This window comes from Berghia stephanieae, chromosome 10 (genome assembly GCF_034508935.2).
Source record: "Berghia stephanieae isolate SIO BIC M18660-M18661 chromosome 10, UCSD_Bste_1.3, whole genome shotgun sequence".
Lineage (NCBI taxonomy): Eukaryota > Metazoa > Mollusca > Gastropoda > Nudibranchia > Aeolidiidae > Berghia > Berghia stephanieae.
In genome coordinates, this window is record NC_088369.1 from 15083990 (window position 1) to 15101460 (window position 17471).

General features: G+C 37.7%; 1 protein-coding gene across 6 annotated transcripts in view; it reads left to right on the plus strand.

The window, feature by feature from the left end:
• LOC144980706 (uncharacterized) overlaps positions 1–17471 on the plus strand; it is a 136196-nt gene that overhangs the window by 104356 nt on the left and 14369 nt on the right. For all 6 annotated transcript variants that reach the window (XR_013646937.1, XR_013646938.1, XR_013646935.1 and 3 more), the window contains exons 4-6: positions 9084–9177; positions 15846–16608; positions 17253–17395. Coding sequence is in view for 1 of the 6 variants with exons in the window: in XM_078928422.1 (XP_078784548.1) it covers positions 9084–9177; positions 15846–16608; positions 17253–17395 (1000 nt within the window). In the remaining 5 variants the exon portion in view is untranslated. The remainder of the gene's footprint in view (positions 1–9083; positions 9178–15845; positions 16609–17252; positions 17396–17471) is intronic.

Sequence of the window (17471 nt, forward strand, 5' to 3'; positions counted from 1 at the left end):
GAACAGCCTTACTCAAATAAGTAAGAGGCGGTATATACTATTTCTCAGTTTTATTTTTTTTTAATGCCGTGATCCATTTCTAAAAGATGAAGATGAGATGATGATGATGATGATGATGAAGATAATAATAATAATAATAATAATAATAATAATAATAATAATAATAATAATAATAATAATGATGATGATGATGATGATGATGATGATGATGAAGATGAGATGATGATAATGATGATGATGATGATAATAATAATAATAATAATAATAATAATAATAATAATAATAATAATAATAATAATAATAATAATGAATGATGAGATGATGATGAAATGAGATGATAATAATAATAATAATAATAATAATAATAATGATAATAATAATAATAATAATAATAATAATAATAATAATAATAATAATAATAATAATAATAATAATAATAATAATAATAATGATGATGATGAAGATGAGATGATGATAAATGATGATGATGATGATGATGATGATGATGATGATGATGATGATGATGATAATAATAATAATAATAATGATAATAATAATGATAATAATAATAATATAATAATAATAATAATAATAATAATAATAATAATAATAATAATAAATAATAATAATAATAATAATAATAATAATAATAATAAAGACTTATACGTCTTCTGGCCAAATTGTAGTAAAATAGTTTTTGTCATTTTGTCGGCCGTTACAGTTTATTGTCTTAAGTACACAGTAAGTACACAGGTAGTTTATTGTATGTTGGCTGTAATAAACTTTTACAACAACCATAAACTAAATTCCATTGTGTTGTATTATTATTCGTATTATGATTATTGTTTTTATAGTTTGTTTTGACATGACTTTGTATAGATGAATTTATAATTATGTGGTGGTGAATAATACGTGACCCTTCGCCTCAAAATGGTATTAAGTCGGGTTGGTTAAGATGTTGAAAATTGAATTTATAGCCAGAAATATCAGACTTGTGTTGAGTTTGTATGTTTTATTGAGGAGAATGGATACCATATTTTAGGATGCTAATGCCAACAATTTATATTGTTGGCCAGTTTAACATTAAATTCGGCTTTAAAGCATCTGCTTCGTCCCGGATAATACCGTTTTGAGACGATGGGTCACATATAGATAGAGTGCTCTTGGCTAAGAAGCTCACAACATTGCCATCCGGAAGTATAACGGACTCACACACAAAACTGTGTGTAACCATGGTCGTTTATAGTCTGGTTGATACACGTTTAGTGAGAATTACTCATAAACGCGGATGGCAAAAAACAATAACAAAGACCTGAGTGACATCATCTTCGAACTATCTATAGATAGTATGCAGATGACGTCACTCAGGCCTTTGTTATTGTTTTTGCCATCCGCGTTTGTGAGTTGTTCTCACTAAACTGTATTAAGCAGACTATAAAAGTTCATGGTTACACAGAGTTTGTGTGTTGGTCCGTTATACTTCCGGATGGCAATGTTGTGAACTCCTTGGCCAAGCGCATTCTATCTATAGGGTAATATCCACTAAATGTGCTCAAAACGCTTTCCAAGGTGTCCCTGGCCAACAACAACATTTAACATTTAAGACGTGACATTACGCCTGTTATGCTATGTTACAATTTTTTTTCGGACAGAAACTACGCTGTTAACGGCCAAGTACTCATTTTACACCTGAGTACGGTGAAAGAATGTGAGTAAAGAGCCTTCTCCAACGACTCAACAATGCACCGAGCGAGGCTCGAACCCAGGACCTTCCAATCCGAAAGCGAGTGTCATACCACTAGACCACATAGTATCCGCACATCCAATTAACTTCCGTATTCTGAAAAGTCACGTGTTTAGAAAAAATAAATTTGGCCAGAAAACTCGTCCTTTAAATATCGATCAATTTCAATGAGCTTCATCTTGACAAAAATCCCTCAAACCTGGGACTTTAAGGAAGACTTCTCGAAGTCTGAGGATTGAGAGCTTTTGACAAGATGATCAGCTCTTCGGTTTTTTTTTTTTTGTTTTTTTTTTAAAGACACCTATTTTAATGACTAATGCTCGTAACATTATGTTAATCAGTCTATATAAACGTTCAGGGTAACACTTATTCGTGTTGGTATGTTATAAATAGAACGAAGTTGACAACATTCAGGTCTTTGTTGTTTTTTTTAGACACCCATTTTAATGACTAATGCTCGTAACATTATGTAAATTAGCATATAGATAGTATGCGCTTAGCTAAGAAGCTCATAACATTGCCATCCGGAAGTATAACGAACCAACACACAAAACTGTGTGTATCAATAAACGTTTATAGTCGGGTTAATATAGTTCAATGAGCATTACTCATAAACGCGGATGGCAAAAAACAATAACAAAGACCTGAGTGACGTCATCTTCCAACTATCTATAAACGTTCAGGGTTACACTTTTCCGTGTTGGTACGTTATAGATAGAACGAAGTTGACGTCACTCAAGTCTTTGTTATTGTTTTTTTTTTGCCATCCGCGTTTCTGAGTAATTCTCACTTAACTGTTTTAACCAGACTATAAACGTTCATAGTTACACATAGTTTTGTGTGTTGGTCCGTTATACTTCCGGATGGCAATGTTGTGAGCTTCTTCGCCAAGCGCATACTAACTATATCCTGCAGGCAGATGTTGTGAGTATTTTGCATAATGGCATAGCAACAATAAACGTTAAATGTTACACGTACTTATGTGTTATTGGTACGATTGTTGTGGTGAGACGAGATTGTGAGTGTTTTACTTAAACACATAACTTCGATCGTTATCCCTGTGTAATTCGCTCGGATAGAATAGTATAGTCCGAAAGCCAAAGGGGCGTGATCATGCAGTATGCAGTAAGCTCGGACAGTCCGAATGGACGTGGTTATGTATCCTTCCACAACGAGTTTATATAATAAATAGATAAATAAAATAAAATTCCCTTTATTCAGCCCAAAGGGGAAATTTGTCTTTAGGGTTTATTCCAAGGGAAGACTGGGATAACCCAGGCGTCAGCCGCAGAGCAGCGCCGCAAAGTGAGCTAGGGCGAGGTGACTTGCTCAAGGCCACACAACGCAGCGGCGGGTGATTGAACTCGGTACCTTTCGGGTACGAAGCAAAGGCCGTACCGCTGAGCACGCTGACCCTGGCGACGGATATCACAGCACATCAATATAAAATAAATATTGCTCGGGTTTTCCCTGGTATTGGCCATACATGGCCATGGCCCAATATGATCCCGGGGCCGCCCACCGATTGACTTTGAATAGAATGTCTTCTTCCCCTATCTATAAGATAACGTGTCATTCAGATTACCGATACGCTTGTTATTGGATTTGGAACAATATTATACCTGACGACGCCGCCCCCCCCCACCCCCCCCCCATTCCCTCAATACAACGCCACCTCCCTTCCCCCCTTATGAGGATGACCCCCCCTCGCCCGCCCCCCCCCCCCCATTCCCTCAATACGACGCCACCTCCCTTCCCCCCTTATGAGGATGATCCCTCTCGCCCCCCCCCCCATTCCCTCAATACGACGCCACCTCCCTTCCCCCCTTATGAGGACGACCCCCCTCGCCCCCCCTCCCCCATTCCCTCAATACGACGACCCCTCCCTTTCCCTCTTATGAGGACGACCCCCCTCGCCCCCCCCCCCCCCCCAACCCCTCTATTTCCCTCTTCCACATGACGTTTAATCAAGAATTTATCCGTTAACCAATAGACCCTTAGATAACCACGCCTATCGGACAGTCGTCATTCTCCACAGGTTTTACTATCGATGGTATGTGTCTAAATAAAATACCCACGGTTCTACCGCTTGATCAATAGAGAGAACGAAGATGACGTCACTTTGGTCTTTGTTATCAATTTTTGCCATCCACGTTTATGAGTACATCTCACTAAACTGTATTAACCGGACTATAAAAGTTCATTGTTACACATAGTTTTGTGTGTTGGCCCGTTATACTTCGGACCAACACACAAAACTGTGTGTATCCATGAACGTTTATAGTCGGGTTAATACAGTTCATGAGCATTACTCATAAACGCGGATGGTAAAAAACAATAACAAAGACCTGAGTGACGTCATCTTCGAACTATCTATAGATAGTATGCACTTGGCTAAGAAGCTCATTACATTGCCATCCGGAAGTATAATGGACCAACACACAAAACTGTGTGTATCCATGAACGTTTATAGTAGGGTTAATACAGTTCAGTGAGCATTACTCATAAACGCGGATGGCAATAAACAATAACAAAGACCTGAGTGACGTCATCTTCGAACTATCTATGTAACCAAACACAGAAAACTATGTGTAAATATAAACGTTTATAATATGGTCGAAAAAATCATGTGATAACTTACCCAATAACAATAATCAGAGAGAGAGAGAGAGAGAGAGAGAGAGAGAGAGAGAGAGAGAGAGAGAGAGAGAGAGAGAGAGAGAGAGAGAGAGAAGTATCCGGGAGTAAAACGGACCAACACACAAAACTATGTGTATTCTTGAACGTTTATAATATGGTTAATACAGTTTAGTGAGAATTACCCATAAACGCGAATGGCAAAACCCCTTTCCCCCAACCCCCCCCCCCCCCCCCAAAAAAAAAAAAAAAAAAAAAAAACAATAACAAGAACCAATAACAAAGACCCGAATGACGTCATCTTCATACCATCTATAAATAAAATGAAGATAATTTCACTCAGGTCTTTGCGATAGATAGTTGCGCTTGGCTAAGAAGCTCATAACATTGCCATCCGGAAGTATAACGGACCAACACACAAAACTGTGTGTATCCATGAACGTTTATAGTCAGGTTAATACAGTTCAGTGAGCATTACTCATAAACGCGGATGGCAAAAAACAATAACAATGACCTGAGTGACGTCATCTTCGAACTATCTATAGATAGTTCGAAGATGACGTCACTCAGGCCTTTGATATTGTTTTTGCCATCCGCGTTTGTGAGTAGTTCTCACTAAACTGTACAAACCAGACTATCAAAGTTCATGGTTACACAGAGTTTGTGTGTTGGTCCGTTATACTTCCGGATGGCAATGTTGTGAACTCCTTGGCCAAGCGCATTCTATCTATAAACGTTCATGGATGCACACAATTTTGTATGTTGGTCCGTTATACGTCCGGATGGCAATGTCGTGAGCTTCTTAGCCAAGCACATACTGTCTATAGGGAAAAAAGTCGTGACATCAAACCCTCCACTCTTTTGGTTCCTAAATCATTGGAAGTGTGTATGTAACCAGTCCTTCGGAGTAATAATAATGAATAGGTTACATGAAGGTGGCATAAACTATTTCAGTAGCAGGATGTATAGACAGATTGTTCTTCCTTGCTCTCCCCCCCCCCTATCTCTCTCTCTCCTTGCTCCCCCCCCCCCCCTCTATGCCTTGCTCTCCGCCCCCTCTCTCTTCCTTGCTCTCCTCCCTCCCCCTTCCCTCTTCCTTGCTCTCCTCCCTCCCCCTTCCCTTTTCCTTGCTCTCCTCCCTCCCCCTTCCCTCTTCCTTGCTCTCATCCCTCCCCCTTCCCTCTTCCTTGCTCTCCGCACCCCCCTCCCCCCCACCCCTCCGCTTACTTCTTATATTATTACAATTTGACACCTAATAATGAAATTCTCCTGTCAGATAACCCCTACCTGCCACCAGCCCACCTTGTATATAATGTTTACCTCCCCTAACACCTTTCTCACGCCCCCTCGCCCCCCCCCCCCCCCCCCCCCCCTGCCTTTCCTATATTACAATACAACAGTTAATTATGAAATGTTCATGATCAGTACCTGATATCATTGGTATTACTTGGTTAACCCCCTTGGTCTCTCTCTCTCTCCCCCCCCCTCTCTCCCCTCTCTCTCTCCCCCCCTCTCTCTCCCCCCCCTCTCTCTCCCTCTCTCTCCCCGCTCTCCCTCTCTCTCTCTCGCTCTCTTTATCTATCAATCTAACTATCAGTCTCTCGCCCTCTCTGTCTCTCTATATCCCTCTATCTCTCTCTTTCTTTATCTATCAATCTAACTATCAGTCTCTCCCTCTCTCTGTCTCTCTATGTCACTCTCTCTCTCTCTCTTTATCTATCAATCTAACTATCAGTCTCTCCCTCTCTCTGTCTCTCTATATCCCTCTATCTCTATCTCTATTTCTCTCTCTCTCTCTATTTATCTATCAAACTATCAGTCTCTCCCTCTCTCTGTCTCTCTATATCCCTCTATCTCTATTTCTCTCACTCTCTCTCTTTATCTATCAATATAACTATCAGTCTCTCCCTCTCTCTGTCTATATATCCCTCTATCTCTATCTCTCTATTTCTCTATCACTCCATCTCTTCATCTCTCATCCTTTCTATCTCTCTACTTCTCTCTGTCTCTCTCTCTCTCTCTCCTTATATATCTCTATATATGTACCTTCAGATAAGTTCGAGTTCTACAATAGAAGATAGATTTCGCACACAAGTTCCTTTTCATTTTGATATATATGACCATTACCCCATTCCAACCATAAGACATAGTGTATTGGATAAGCATATGAGTCGAGTACCTTACCGATTGAGCTATCTGTACCTTCAGATAAGTTCAATTTCTACAATGGAAGATAGATTTCGAACACAAAGTCCTTTTGATTTTTTAATATATGACCACTAGCCTTATCTAACTATAAGACATATTGTATCTGATAAGCCTTTGAGTCGAGTAGCTTAACTGTTGAGCTATCGGCACCTTTCTGCACATAAATTCCTATTGATTATGACAACTAATCCTATCTGCTTATGCAATATATATTCTACAATGGAAACGAGTTATATATTATATGATATATTATGACAACTAATCCTATCTGCTTATGCAATATATATTCTACAATGGAAACGAGTTATATATAATATGATATACTATGACAACTAATCCTATCTGCTTATGCAATATATATTCTACAATGGAAACGAGTTAGACATTATAATCCCATGTGCTCAAGTCGGTGGACACATTGCAAAATGACCTACAAAATGTTCACAGTTTTCGAAATATCCAACATCACATTGCGGAGGTCAAGGAAGTGTGTGTGTGTGTGTGTGTGTGTGTGTGTGAGTGTGAGAGAGAGAGAGAGAGAGAGAGAGAGGGAGGGGGGGGGGGCGGCGGAGAGCAGGGAAGAGAGAGAGAGAGAGAGAGAGAGAGAGAGAGAGAGAGAGAGAGAGAGAGAGCGGGTGGGGGAAGGGGAGAGGGACGATATGATAAAGCTAATAGGGAAGAACAGTGTGATGTTAAAAATCTGGTTCCAATCTAATTGGAAGTGTAAAACCACTCTTCCTGATGTATATCTTATGTAATTTATCTTCCGGTGTCATAGTGATGGTATCCTTTTTCTAGCCTAAATATAAATGCTGGTCTTCGATAAAGCTCATCCTTAACTCTCTCCTTACCAGTCAATTTCAGGATTTTCCCCAAAACTTCACACCCAACTTACTCAAAAATATATTTTTTATCACTCAGACACAATAGCAGTTATTACTTGCGATAAATACTTTCTTTAGCAAAACAGACTCTACAACAAACTGTTCATTTTCTTTAAATTTTATGATAGTAAAAATAGAGAAATTTAAATTTTAAAAATGTTGGTTGTATCGTAAGGAATGTGGCGATTGTCCTATGGTTGATAAGGAGAGGGTGAAAGGATCTTTTACGTCCCGTAATCCCAATAATCTGCGTAGACATCCTGCTACTGAAATAGTTATACCACTTTAACTCTTTCAACCCTAACACCGACTATATTCGTAGTATAGATAGTATGCGCTTGGCTAAGAAGCTCACAACATTGCCATCCGGAAGTATAACGGACCAACACACAAAATTGTGTGTATCCGTGAACGTTTATAGTCTGGTTAATACAGTTCAGTGAGCATTACTCATAAACGCGGATGGCAAAAAACAATAACAAAGACCTGAGTGACGTCATCTTCCAACTATCTATAACCGGGGTTACTTTTACCCCATGCGTATTCATTACAATTTTTCTGAGACAAATTATAGTCGTAGTATGAAAGCTTTTTTAAAATAGTTTTTACATGTTAATGATAGTTGAATAAAACTATCTATGCTTATGCTCATTTTTAATACATTTTTTCCAGTTTTGAAAAGAAGAAAAATCTCTAGGATTGAGTGAGTTAATGTAACCTATTTATTATTAGTTCATTTTGTTCAGATGGGAATGTTTACAACGTTCATAAAATAAATCAGCGTGTTTACATTAATTTATCAAGATAATATTATATATCCAATCGTTGGACAGCAGCAACATGTCATGTGATCAATGACTCGGTTGGACAAAACCTGAATGTACTACTCGTATATAGACCCCTCCCATTCTACAATGATGGATCAATTCGGCACACAAATTCCCGTTGATAAATGACTGCCCTTTCGTCGGTAATTTACAAAACGCAATTTTCAACCAAAAAAAAAAAAATCTTTACATTTCAGCAGTGAGAGACATCTAAACGTATGCCGTCACTTTGCCAGTTTATCTTCTTGTTTTATATTTTTTTTAAATTTATCTTTTATATAGCGCAATATCCACTAAACGTGCTCAAAGCGTTTTATAAGGGGTCCCTGGCCAACAGCAAAATTTACCATGAAGGACGGGACCTCATGCCTATTAGGCGATATTACCATTTTTTCGGACAGAGAACCGCTGTTAACACCCAGGTACTCATTTTACACCTGAGTACAATGAGAGAATGTGAGTAAAGAGCCTTCTCTAAGGACTCAAACTATGCACCGAGCGAGGCTCGAACCCATGACCTTCCGATCCGAAAGTGAGTATCATACCAATAGACTACATACATACACCAAAAATAAAAACAAACAAAAAACAAAAACAAAACAAAACAAACAACAACAAAATAACAAACAAACATACAAAAAACAAAACAAAAAAAAACAAAAAAACAAAACAACCAAAAACAAACAAACAGAAACATTAAAAAAAAAAGAAAAGGCGTTTTGATATAGTTAGAGTTGCATTGCATATCCTTATTATATCCTTATCTTTTCTTCTTGTCCTCAGAGTAAACCGGCCCTGTGATAGGGGTACCTTTATCACCGTCTATCCTACCAATACTACAACCAACACTACTGGGGATAGGTTGTCTGCTTATTACGTAAGTATCGTGATATGATGATGATGATAATGTTTATGAGTTTGATGCTGGTGGTGTGTTGTGGTGATGGTGGTGGTGGTGATGGTGGTGGTGGTGGTGGTGGTGGTGGTGATGGTGGTGGTGGTGATGGTGGTGGTGGTGATGGTGGTGGTGGTGGTGGTGATGATGGTGGTGGTGATGATGATGGTGGTGGTGGTGTTGTTGGTGGTGGTGGTGGTGATGGTAGTGGCCTTGAATAAGTCACCTCGCCCTAGCTCAATCTGCGCGCTCCACTGCGGCTGACGCCTGGGTTCTTCCAGTCTCTCCTTGGACTAGACCCTAGATAAAAATTTCCCCTATGGGATGAATAAAGGGAATTTTATTTTATTGAAATCTTTAAAATAAAAAATTCCTTTCTTCAACCCATTGGGGAAATTTGTGTCTAGGGTCTAGTCCAAGGGAGGACTGGAATAACCCAGGCGTCAGCCCGAGTGCAGCGCCACAAATTGAGCTAGGACGAGGTGACTTGCTCAAGGACACACAGCGCAGCGGCGGGTGATCGTGATCGAAGTCGATACCTTACGGTTACGGAGCAAAGACCCTACCGCTGAGCCACGCTGCCCCCCAATCATTCTGAAAGGCACGTTCACGAGCCTTCAGTCTACTTACAGCGTCGTGTTTTCAATTCAATTTTGAGACCGTTCGTTGATCGAAGCGATCTCAATGAGGTTTGAGAGATAATATGTTGGGGACGAGTCTTTTCAAGCTCTTTGAATACGAATGTTGCTGATTTATATTTAATACGCTGATCCACTGGCAGCCAGTGGCGTGGCATGCTTGCAATGTAAGGTGGTGCCAGAGTCAGAAGAAAATGACTTACACATGCTAGATATATTTGTAAATACAAAAGAAAGAAGAACAAATTTAAAGAAAAGACTTATTCAAATAAGTAAAAGACGGTATAATATACTATTTCTTTTTTTTTTTTTTTTTGATATGCTGTAATCCATTTTTAAAAGATGGAGCGGGGGCCAGGCACCAAATAAACCATTATAGTCACGCCCCTGCTGACAGCTAATGCAATAAATAGATAGATATACACAAAAGTTATATGAATTAATTATTAAGTTGAAGAGTGTTGTATTGAAGTTAACTATTATAATCCGTGCAAACGCGGTTTCTGCAACAAATGTAACCAAAATATCACTTCAATGTGACCTCAATAATTATCGTACTGTACTTCGATTTTGACCTACCGTTACGTACGTACGTACGTACGTACGTACATACATACATACATACATACATACATACATACATACATACATACATACATACATACATATACATACATACATACATACATACATACATACATACATACATACATACATACATACATACATACATACATACATACATACATACATGCATGCATGCATAACATACACATACATACATACATACATACATACATACATACACTACACATACATACATACATACATACATACATACATACATACATACATACATACATACATACATACATACATACATACATACATACATACATACATACATACATACATACATACATACATACATCCACACATTCATTCATACATTCACACATACATAGATACATTCACACACATACATAGATACATTCACATACATGCATACATACATTCACACATACATGACCCTGGAGCTTAACAATGTCAAGAGATTAATCCCTTTGTTGTTACCAGAGCTTATAGACAACGGTATCTAGCATGATGTAGGTGTGTCCATAATTGAGCTAAAAATTTTATTAAAAATTGATCTTTATATATAGCGCAATATCCACTAAATGTGCTCAAAGCGCTTTACAGGGGGTCCCTGGTCAACAGCAACATTTAACATGTAAGACGGAACATGACGCCTGTTAGGCGATATTACTTCTTCTTCTTCTTCGTTCCCGAGGCGATATTACAATTTTTCGGACAAAGACAACGCTGTTAACGACCAGGTACTTATTTTACACCTGAATACGGTGAGAGAAAGTGAGTAAAGAGCCTTTTCCAAGGACTCAACTATGCGCCGAGCGCGAGGCTCGAAGCCAGGACCTTCCGATCCGAAAGCGAGTGTCATACCACCAGACCACAGAGCCGCACATACATACATACATACATTCACACATACATGACACTGGAGCTTAACAATGTCAAGACATTAATCCCTTTGTTGTTACCAGAGCTTATAGACAACGGTATCGAATTCTTGCATGAGGTAGGTGTATCCATAATCGAATTCTTGAATGACTAGTCTGTAACCGTAATCGAATACAATATAATGGAGAGGACACAAGAAGATTGCCAAATACCAATAAAACTGGCATACTCCGAAAATACACGGGTTTCGAATTTTGGCCAGAAAACTCGTCCTTCAAATATCGATCGATTTCAATTATCCGAATCATTTCAAAAACTCTCAAACTCGACACTTCCTTGAAGTCCCAGGTTTGAGATATTTAGACAAGATAGGGGACATCTTAATCAATCGATATTTGAAGGAAGAGTTTTCTGACCAAAATTTTTAATATTTTAAAAATTATTTTTAAAGAGTGCGACTGAATAAGCAAATATCTAACATGAAACCGTTCAAGGCCAAGACAATAGCGCAATGGATAAAATGCCTGTAGCTTTTGGTGCCATAAGGTCACCTGTTTATGTTTAAGATTTTATTAATATTATTAATGTACGGCTATGTGGTCTAGTGGTATGACACTCGCTTTCGGATCGGCAGGTCCTGGGTTTGAGCCTCGCGCTCGGCGCATAGTTGAGTCCTTGGAAAAGGTTCTTTACTCATTTTCTCTCACCGTACTCATGTGTAAAATGAGGACCTGGCCGTTAACAACGTTGTCTCTGTCGGAAAAAATTGTAATATCGCCTATGAGGAGTAATGTCCCGTCCTACCTGTTTAATGTTGCTGTTGGCCAGGGACCCTTTGTAAAGCGCTTTGAGCACGTTTAGTGGATATTGCTCTATATAAAAGCTCAATTTTAAAGCTCCATTTTCTAATTTTAAGTGACCCCGGGCCTCAAAACGGTATTATAATGGAGTGATAGAGGTGCTAAAGATTGAATTTATTCTCTTATAGTTAGTAAATAATCAGCCAAATTTGTCACCCTTCGCCTCAAAACGGTATTAAGTCGGGTTGATTAAGATGTTGAAAATTGAATTTATAGCCAGAAATATCAGACGTGTTGAGTTTATACGATTTATTGAGGAGAATGGATACCATATTTTAGGGTGAGAATGCCAACAATTCATATACTTGACCAGTTTAACATTAAATTCGGCCTTTAAGCATATGGGTCGTTTCGACATAATACCGTTTTGAGACGATGGGTCACATTTGTCATAGCGGGCTTGGAGATGAGTCACAAATATCGTGTTTGTTTTTGTGTGTGTGTTTGTTTGTGTGTGTTTGTTTTGGCTTTGAGCTTTTTTATATGGCGCAATATCCACTAAACGTGCTCAAGGCGTTTTACAAAGGGTCCCTCCTGACCAAGAGCAACACGTAACGTTTAGAACGGGACATGGCGCCTTTTAGGCGATATTACAATTTTTTTTCCAACAGAAACAACGCTGTTAACGGCCAGGTACTCATTTTTACACCTGAGTACGGTGAGAGAACGTGAGTAAAGAGCCTTTTTCAAGGACTCAACTATGCACCGAGCGAGGCTCAAACACAAGACCTTCCGATGCGTAAGCGAGTGTCATACCACAAGATCACATAGCCGCGTATAAGATAAGATAAGATAAGATAGTATAAGATACACTTTATTTATCCTTTTCTGGACATTTACACTGGGTATTGCCATAGACTGATGTAATTCTGAAAATAAATTAGGAAATAAATAATAAAAAGGAAATTCAATGACGTCATAGACGTAAACAAACAATAACCTTAGAAAAACTAAAACACATTTTAAAAAAATGTCAATACCTCCCCAATTCTCATACACACACACACACACACACAAACACACACACACTCTCTCTCTCTATCTCTCTCTCTCTCTCTCTCTGTCTCTCTCTCTCTTTCTCTCTCTCACTCTCTCACACACTCTCTCTTTCTCTCTTTCTCTCTCTCACACTCTCTCTCTGTTTCATTTACTCACTCCTTCACACACACACACACACACACACACACACACATAGTCATACTCACAGACAGACAGACAAACAAATAAATGTTCTTTTTCTTCTTCTCTCGCATCACCCTAATTCCGTACCATGTTCTTTATTGTTTTTTGTTGTTGTTGTTTTGTTGTTGTTTTATTTTGTTTGGTCAAAAATTTTGGTCAATTAATTTTGTGAGCTGAAACTATTGAGACGAATATTAGTAGTAGTATAGTAGTAGTAGTAGTAGTAGTAGTAGTAGTAGTAGTAGTAGTAGTAGTAGTAGTAGTAGTAGTAGTAGTAGTAGTAGTAGTAGTAGTATAGTAGTAGTAGTAGTATAGTAGTAGTAGAGTAGTGTAGTAGTAGTAGTAGTAGTAGTAGTATAGAGTAGTAGTAGTAGTAGTAAGTAAGTAGTAGTAGTATAGTAGTAGTAGTAGTAGTAGTAGTAGTAGTAGTATAGTAGTATAGTAGTAGTAGTAGTAGTAGTAGTAGTAGTAGTAGTAGTAGTATGTAGTAGTAGTAGTAGTGTAATAGTAGTAGTATAGTAGTAGTAGTAGTAGTAGTAGTAGTTAGTAGTAGTATGTACGTAAGTAGTATAGTATAGTAGTAGTATAGTAGTAGTAGTAGTATAGTAGTAGTCGAATAGTAGTAGTAGTAGTAGTAGTAGTAGTAGTAGTAGTATAGTAGTAGTATAGTAGTAGTAGTAGTAGTAGTAGTAGTAGTAGTAAGTAGTAGTAGTAGTAGTAGTAGTAGTAGTGTAGTATAGTAGTAGTAGATAGTAGAGTAGTAGTAGTCGTATAGTAGTATAGTAGTAGTAGTAGTAGTAGTAGTAGTAGTAGTAGTAGTAGTAGTAGTATAGTGTATAGTAGTAGTCGTAATAGTAGAGTAGTAGTAGTAGTAGTAGTAGTAGTATGTAATAGTAGTAGTAGTAGTAGTATAGTGTCGTAATAGTAGTAGTAGTAGTAGTAGTAAGTAGTAGTATAGTCGTAGTCGTAATAGTAGTAGTAGTAGTAGTAGTAGTTCGTCGTATAGTAGTAGTATAGATAGTAGTAGTAGTAGTTAAGTAGTAGTAGTAGTAGTAGTAGTAGTAGTAGTAGTAGTAGTAGTAGTAGTAGTAGTAGTAGTAGTATCGTTCGGCTACACTTCTATGTTCAAGGTATCAATCCAGGTTCGGAAGTCATCATCACATTTGTTGATGGTTTCAAATCCCCCTTCCAGTTTTGTCTCTGGACAATCTAGTACGAGGTGGTTTGCATCTTGTGGTCCGTGTGGGAGTGGTATGGTATCGTGTCAATAAATCATGACACAGGACGACAGACGGCCTTGACCCCAAGGTGGTCGCTGGTTCGGATAAGGCGGAAGTAAGTCTGGAATGAATTCCGATCAACGAGTAAATTGTTCAATGTATGACATAAGAAAGACAACCCAGTAATAGATAAGATGGTTATTGATCATGAAGGAGTAATATCCCTTGATTTTGCTTCTCTCTCTCTCCCCCCCCCCCCCCCCCCGCATCTCTCTCTCACTCTCTCTCTCTCTCTCTCTCTCTCTCTCTCTCTCTCTCTCTTTCTCTCTATCTATCTCTCTCCCCCTCTCTTCCTCTTTTTTTCTGATTTCCTTATTTTATCATTTTATCAAAATATATCTGTCAGGAAATATAATCCAAGATCTTATTAAAGAAATGACGTTTTTATTCTTTCTTTGCCGACAATCTGTGTTTTAAGAGTTATATGACTTTTAATTGTTTCCTTTTTTTGTCTTGTTGTTGTTGGCTGAAGAGTGGTTTTGAGCCCGAAACGTTCCGTGTTTTTGGTATTTTGTTCTTTCTTTTCTGAAGATGTTCTATTCATTTTGTTTGTTTGTTACTTTTTACAGTCCACAGCTTCTAGCGAGCAGCTTTGCGCCATTTTCCATAATAATAATAATAATAATAATAATAATAATAATAATAATTAATAATAATAATAATAATAATAATAATAATAATAAAATAATAATAATAATAATAATAATAATAATAATAATAATAATATAATAATAATAATAATAATGATAATAAAAATATAATAATAATAATAATAATAATAATAATAATAATAATAATAATAATAATAATAATAATAATAATAATAATAATAAAGTGTTCTTCTATAGCACTAAACTCCGAAGCCTCAAAGCGCTTTACAATATACTTATCAAACCATAAACACACTCATACCGAGCCAAACAGACACACACAACAGTCGCACACACTAACTATGCAAGTTTTACAAAATGAAATTGACATTCAATACAATGGAATAAAAAAATAAAACGTATAATTTACTCATCAATAAGAAAATGCCTAGGATAAAAATTTCTGGAAAAGATGAGTCTTTAGATTTTTCTTAAAACTTTCTACGCTGCCCAATAGCCTTACTGACAAAGGAAGTGAGTTCCAAATGGTAGGTCCTGCTTTATAAAAAGATCTATCGATGAAACTAGTAAGCCTTACCTATTTCAATCTATCTATTTCAGTTACCCAGTCTGCAAGACAAAAATTCATCACAGCTATCGTCATCAAAATCAAAATCATCGTCTTCATCATCAACATCATCATCATCAGTTTTATTAACACCTTCAGTCTCGGAGGGAAATTCCACCAGATTCAAGGTTCTTCTCCCAGGAGAGTACATCCACGTACGAAACCCGGATGTGTATATTCCTACAGCGATGCATCTTCACGACTTCCCGAATGAGGACGATTTCACCCTCATTCTCCACGCATGGACGCAAAAATTTTCCCGCGCAAAACTGGCATGCTGCCTGTTAAAAACGTTAGACGATGACTTCAACGAAATTATTTCCGTTCAAGCCATACCATATAAAGAAAACTCTTATATCAAACCGGATACGGGTGTGTACCCAGAAAGTTGGAGTTCTGAATTTTACTGTTCCATGCCAAAAAATTCTAATCATTTATCCAATTTCAAGTACGTGACGTTTAGTTCTAAAAATAGCTGTAGTAGTGACGATATTATATCACGTGATGTTCTAAAAATAGAATCGAATGAAAGGGTTTTCAGATCGGTGGGTTTGTGCATGAGTTTACAGAGAACGTTCGTGAATGCGGAGTATTTCGTGGAGTGGTTGGAGTGGTACAGATTGCAGGGTGCCACGGAAGTATACATCTACTACGACCATGACCTCCACAAGGCCATTGACAGAGTGTTACAGTATTATACGTTCGTAGGATTTGTGAAGCTGTTTCGTTTGAGACACCCTGCGAATGATGGGAAAGGTATGTAAGGCCAAGGACTTAATTATATTATTATATTATGTGTGTTTTTTTCTACTTTTCAAAATTGGAAAAAACTGTATTAAAAATGAGCATGTTTAATTCAACTACTTTTACCATGCAACAACTAAAAACATTAGCTTTGATACTACACCTATAATTTGTCTCAGAAAAATGTAATAAATAGGCATGGGGTAAAAGTAACACGGGTATACCTGATGTCACGTCCGCCCAGCAACCAGCAGCTTGGTTCTAAACAAAGAAAATAGGTACTTTTTATTCTTCATTCTGGCTAGAACTTTTTCACATGTCATGTGATCGGAATGTATAAAAGTAAAAACATGATCAGATTTATAATGTTTTTCTCCTCTGGATACACTTTTATGCTTGTCGGAGAAGTATTACATAAGGGCGTCCGCCATTGATCCGATAGTTTAGAACCAGTTACTAAGTTACGATGCGTCATTACGGGGAAGTGACGTCACGACTGTTGAACCCTATTACTCATAAACGCAGATGGCAAAAAAAAAAATAAAATAAGAAAAAAAAAGAAAGAAAAACAATAACAAAGGCCTGAGTGACGTCAACTTCATTCCATCTGTAAAAAACACACATATATATTATTCTTTCTTTCTATTTCCCAACAGATATTTTGCCGACAATTAACGAAGATATGGTTAGTAACGACTGTCGACACAGGATGTCCCATTTTGATTACGTCATCACTTTGGACGTGTCGGAATTGATAGCACCAAAATCCTCTTCTAGCGACATTTACGACATTTTGCAGGTAATGTTTAATTTATAGAAAACAAAATAATTATAGAAATGGTACACAACGACGTGCTCTTATTTTCAGGTCTGAT